The 6,086-nt window shown below is 34.8% G+C and overlaps 1 protein-coding gene across 1 annotated transcript; it reads right to left on the reverse strand.

Annotated features, from left to right (window-relative positions):
- Nucleotides 1–2,808, reverse strand: LOC136217173 (uncharacterized). The gene is made up of 7 exons (XM_066003759.1): nt 2,468–2,808; nt 2,276–2,375; nt 1,957–2,052; nt 1,495–1,547; nt 663–711; nt 329–376; nt 1–230 (listed from the first exon to the last, which is right to left on the reverse strand). The coding sequence occupies exons 1-7, from the start codon at nt 2,695–2,697 to the stop codon at nt 147–149; spliced, it is 660 nt and encodes a 219-aa protein (XP_065859831.1). The 5' UTR covers nt 2,698–2,808; the 3' UTR covers nt 1–146.
- Nucleotides 2,809–6,086: the final 3,278 nt, after the last annotated feature.

The following is a 6,086-nucleotide window of genomic DNA, read 5'->3' on the forward strand; positions in this document are numbered from 1 at the left end:
TACTAAGAAAAGAAACCTCTTTGTTAACTCTGTATAAGGGCAATAACAAATCACGGAAAGCATATTCATTCTATAACTTTCCTCATGTAAATAAATGTGGATAATTATTGAATGCTAAACTTTGGTTACACAGTTGAAAGCAGAGTTTATTCTGCCATAGTGGTTTTAGCATATGTTGCAAATCTTTCCAAACCACCTTTTAGTAAGCCCTCAAGGAAAGGTTGCAGTGCCTGAAAACGAAAAAAAAAATACATTGAAACTGACTGATCATTTCATTCCAAAAGTGATTATTCCTTATAACTTATAAGTAATCCAATAAAGTGCTTACTGATGCAACCGGAGTCAGAAGTTGAGGAACTTCATATGAAACAGTTAGCTGAGAAGTGAAACCATAACTGTTAGGGCCAAAGGTATAAAGGAAACCAAGAACTGAAGGAACAACTACTTTATGTCCTTCCTAAACTTCGAGGTCTTGTAAGCCTCATGAGATCAAATGCAGAAGATCAGTGTATTCATTTCATACAACAAAAGAACATGTGTTTAGCCGGTCAATAGGGAACGGAAGTAGGCATTTTATGAGAAAACAACCGAGGATCATGACTTTCATGAAATTAGAAGCATTAATTGAAATCAAACTAAATATTGTATTATAGAAGTCTCACTTCTACTGTACATGATTCAGGACCTTTAGGAAAGAATCGAACAGCACCTCTGCAAAGCAAGAAATGTAGGATATAATGTTGCTCTATCAAATAAAATATATGAAATTGTATTTGCATATTAGAAAGGCTGAAATACATGTTTAATATCAGTGAAATAGAATTATTCAATAGATGAATCCTGTGGAGTTTAAACATGCAATTATAACAATGCTGAAAATAATAAACCCACCTAAGGCATTTAACACCATTAGCAACTCAAACATGAAAACTACTCCCGAGAATTGACAATAGAATTCACCTAGGTAATATACAGAATTTGAAGATGTGACAAAATAACAGAAAAAGAGAAAATTTGGACTAAGGGGGCAAGATGGTGCCAGCTTGATTTGTTTGACTATCCTTAAATGTCCTCTGCAACTATATTCCTTAAACAAAGATGCTTTATACATATTGTTGGAAATCGTGCCTGATAATGTTTTATTTAATTATTTGAATTCATGAGAAGTTATTCAGTTATTGCTTATGTTTAGGAGAAGTTATGGAAGTCAGTTGTAACTGATGTTTGTATTGCTGTATAAATTTCCTGAAGTTCAATAGAAGTTAGTGTTGGTTCCAAACTCTTAAAAGTTAATTACTACACATATGAACATATAAAATATACATGCTTTCGCAGTCCTTTCTTTTGAAAGTGTCTCTGGTAATACATGATTGGCATGCTAAATGACTTTTGAGTTATTGGAACTAAATAAGTTCTGCAACTAAAACTGATAAAGGGAAAGTGAGTTCTCATCTTTGATATTACAGTTGCCAAGCATATAACAGCATTTGCTACCTGTTAGGAAGACCTTCCAAAGATCTCCAATGAATTTTCTGATTTGGGATTGGCTGCAAACCATGGACCAAAATTAATAGAAACATACCTTAGAGTATGCTTAGATTGAGGTTAGTAGAGAGGTTAAATAATGGAATGTTACGTAACTAACTTTTCTTGGGGAGGAGTTTATTAGGAGGGAAGGAAATTTAAAGGTTAAATAGAGGTTGATTGAAGGTTAGAAACCTCCAATTTTAGTCCCACCAATTTAGAGGAATTTGAAAGTTTTCCTTCATAAAACCTTCAAATAACCTTATTTAATCTTATAAATCCTTCATCTCCATCTAAGTAAGGTTGATCTTTTCTCTTTCAACCCGCCTACTCTCATCCTCCCTCCCCTCCCATTAAAATTCCCCCTCAACTCCATCCAAGCAGACCCTTAGTAAAAAGCAGTAGTGTAGTAACACGTAAAAGGAGTATTACCTGCATATTTCTAGCAAGCCAAGAAAACTCAATATCACGACCAAATGCTACATATTTGAGTGACCACCTTGATAGGTCAGGCTTGTCTTCCAATACCTATTAAACAGAATCAAATACCAATTTATCCTAAATCAATCCATTCGAAGCTGTGATCAGCTACAATAAAATGACAGAGAATTGAAAAAGTAAGGGAACCCAATAAAAGCTATAAAATAACTGCCCTTTTCATCACAAGGAATAAAGAGATTAGAAAATAGGGGTAAAAAAGAGCGGCTGATTATCGAAAGAAACAAGCAAATTCAAGAGAGGTCTTGCTCACCTTTACGGATGAAATGAAAGGCATCCAACGGGGAATTGATTCCCGGTCTAAATAACAGTTATAAGCCACAGAAACGGGGACATCAACTTCCAATTTAACCCTGCATTTGATTCAAAATTGACAATCGTAATAACACAAATGAAAGAACCTTCAATAAGAAGAAGAAGGAAACACAATTAGGAAAGTAATTACGTGGAATCCTGCCACACCATAACAGGAGGAGAAAAGGGCTTGAATCTATATCGCTTGGAGGATCCATAGTGAAATCTGAAGCAAACAGGGGTAGAAGAAGAGAATGAGGAGAATTTACAAGTAGGCAAATGAAAGGAAGTGAAAAGGAGAGGATTGGCGTATTTAGTGGAGAAATGTGTGGGAGCGAGAGAGGTCGGAGTAGAAATGAAGGAAATAGCGGCAGAGGACATGTTTGAATTTACAGTTGAAGAGAATAATCAGTCAGTGGTAAAGACTGAAAAAGCAACAGATCCACAAAGTTCATGACAAGCGTAAGCGTATCATATTTCTCTGCCTCTTCTCTTCTGTGACTGATAATTTGGTAATACAGTTTATGGTGACATGCCTGTTACTTTTTTTATTGGACAGACCAATGGGTTTAGTAAGAGGGGATTTCTGTACATTGGCCCCGCTTCAGCATTTTCATGTCATCCAATTTTCATGTGCCGCATATTATGCAGTTTGTTTTTTTTTTTGTTTAATTAAAAAAAACATTTGTTTTTAGTCCACACAAATCTTAACAAATGCACAACTTAAATTAAACATTAATAAATTAAAATATAATAACTTAAGAAACTAACAAGTTAAAATTCAATAAAAAAAATCAAAATTTGATTATCATATTAATTAATCTATTTTGATTATCATATGTACACAAATTTTAAGATTTAACCAACAGCTAAAAGAAATAGTAGGAGAAGCAGTATCTGAAACTGAAATTGCAAACAATTAGATTTCACTTTAGAGAGAAAATTAAGGAGATGACGATGATCAGTGGCTTTAATCGATTGCGAGTGGAATGCCGCCGTGCATAGATAAGAAAGATGGTGGCCGGTGGGTATTCTCGAAGGTGAAAGGAGGAAATGGCGGTGGTTTTAATTAAGAGAGTAAAGACGAAAGAGAAATGATGTGATGAGATGAGATAGCCGTGAGTGTCTAGGACTGACGGGCACACACTAAACAAAGGAAAAATTATATGGAGTATTATTTAAATTAAATTATAAAATTAAAGTAGTATTATTTATAATATAAAGGTAATATATTATATGAGGTATTATTTAAATTAAATTATAATATTATATAGAGAAAAAATAAAACTTCATACATATATAAATTTAATATGATAAATATTCAATTCTTTCAATCTAGTTCAGTCCCATCCATCCAATTTGGTTATGGGTGAATAATTTCAATCCAGTTCTTTGACAAAAAGTCAACAGCCCAATTCGATCCAATTCTTTGAAAAAAGTCAACAATTCGGTCTAATTCTGGATCTTTTTACTCAGATATTCAATTTCTCTAGGTTCCACGTCCAACCCTAAGTTGTATATTGATGTATATGGTTGTTTTTGTTAAAAAAATAGCATTTAGTTTTTTTTTTCATTTATTAATATTAGATGTGGTTAAACCAAAAAACAAAACGAAAATAAAAAAGAATATGCATGTATTAGCAGTTTCCTTAAGATAGATTTCGTTGCTATTGACGATCGTCTCCCAGGATACAACATATTATGAAAGCAAACTCTTACCGTGTGTAGATTCGTTATTAGCGGAGTAGAAAAACAAGAACAAACATAAACAAACATTTCAGAGAATATTTCTTTTTCCAATATTCTCTTAATTTGACAGTCCATTCTATATAAATAAATTTCCAAAAATTGATGATATTTTAAGTAAGTTTAATTCTTTTTCCAATACTCTCTTAATTTGAAAGTCCATCTATGTGTTTCTTGGTTAAAAAAGAGAAAGTTAATGATTCAAGAGAGAAAGATAAAAAAATAGGGATTTTGAAAAATAAGAAAACGTTATTCCATGGTAAATATGATACTAAACAAATTTAATTCTAGTTTGAGATTATCAACTGTCAAATTGACAATGTCAATTTAAAAGTCCTTCAATTTATAAATTGAATAAACCCCAATCCTCTGTTTGAAAAAAAAAACATCACAAATACATATCTGCAAATTAGCAAAACCATAAGTTTTTTTTTATTTTAAATTAGCTCTTTGGTTTTTCTATACTAATAGTGAAATGAACATGGTCGTTGATGCCCTGATAGCGAAATGGACTTCGCTGTTCATTCTAATTACCAATAATATGTGATTGTTGAATTAATAGACATGGTCATCGATGCCCTGATAGCGAAATGGACTTTGCTGTTCGTTCTAATTGACAACAATATGTGATTGTTGAATTAATTTGTGAACTCATAGGAGCTATGAACCTCGTTGTTTGTATTAACTTTGAAGTATTGATAAGAATCTAAGTCTTTTACAGGTACATATTATTGATAGTACTTCTTGAGGGTTTGAACGTTCCAGCTATTGTCAAACGGTACTCCTTCTAGGGAGGCGATCTTATAAGGTTCGTTGTGGAGAACAGTGTGGACTTTGTAAGACCCTTCCCATGATTGGCCGAGTTTGCCCTTAGCGAGCTGGGATTGCGAAGCCGCTGCGTCTCGGAGTACAAGATCACCGACCTGGAAACTTTGAGGGCGCATTTTTTTTATTGTGATAGCGCCCGAGGTTCCGCTTATGAGTAGTAATGTGAAGGAGTGCATTTAGGCGCTCTTCTTCCAGTCTGTCTTCTGCGTTCGCGAGTGCCTCGTTGTTGAGTGCATCTTCGAAGTTGTCAACCCTCGGGGGTCGCAGTATTACCTCTGTAGGAGCCATGACTTCTACCCTATAGGTGAGAAGGAAATGAGTTTTTCCTGTTCCTGTGTGGGGCGTGGTTCAATATGACTAGAGGATCACAGGGATATGATCCGACCATGCCTGACCTTTTTCGAAGAGACGAGCCTTGATTCCTCGGAGGATAGTCTGATTGGGTGACATCGGTGAGGCCGTTGCTCTGAGGGTGAGCTACTGATGTGAATCGGTTCTTGTTAGGCATGAAATTGACTTAGTTTAACATAATATTTATATGAGAATTTGGGTGTTTTTACATTATATTGCAAGATAAAAGGACTGATTAATGTCTTTTTATAGATAAGCATGGATAAAAACCAAACTCGTTGGAAACAGCTTGTTTCACAACTGCCAAGGAGGAGTGGAGCCTTTATTTGATCCAGCGGTTAAACGCCGGATACTCGATGACGGACAGCGACAGATCAGAGGTGGCAGAGGCAGAGGCATCATGTGGAAAAGTGTTCAGGTGACATTTCCTAAAAGCAACAAGAGACAAGAAGTTTCGACCCTTGAGTGTTCAAGGGTCAAAAAGATCAATGGTTATTTTACTTTGTTTTAGTTTTAGTAAAGTGTTGACTTATATTTCTGTACTCTACTTTTGTAAGGGTACTTTCGGGTACCAGTTTTGGCCCTATCTTTCTCCTTTAAATAGATGTAGCGAAGGAAAGATAGGGCATAATGTTTTATGATCGGATATTTTATTTTTAGAATAGAGAAGTCACTCTTTAAGCTTGAGAATAGAGCTCCAATGGAGTTCCTCGTTGTATCAAGAACTTCTGATTGCTCACTGCTCGATATGAGTGAGTAATCCATTTTGAATAGGCACGGCCAGTTCGAGCCGGTTATGTAAGTTCTATAACTCTTTCAATGAATGTTTAGTATTTTGCCAATGA

Source organism: Euphorbia lathyris, chromosome 2 (assembly GCF_963576675.1).
Source record: "Euphorbia lathyris chromosome 2, ddEupLath1.1, whole genome shotgun sequence".
NCBI lineage: Eukaryota > Viridiplantae > Streptophyta > Magnoliopsida > Malpighiales > Euphorbiaceae > Euphorbia > Euphorbia lathyris.

Excerpts from the sequence above, each read along its gene's own strand:
- LOC136217173 (XM_066003759.1), bottom strand. The coding sequence starts at position 2,697 with ATGTCCTCTGCCGCTATTTCCTTCATTTCTACTCCGACCTCTCTCGCT. Across the intron at positions 2,376-2,467 it reads ATGGTGTGGCAGGATTCCAC|GGTTAAATTGGAAGTTGATG; the intron begins GTAATTACTTTC and ends AATCAAATGCAG. Across the intron at positions 2,053-2,275 it reads CTTTCATTTCATCCGTAAAG|GTATTGGAAGACAAGCCTGA; the intron begins GTGAGCAAGACC and ends TCTGTTTAATAG.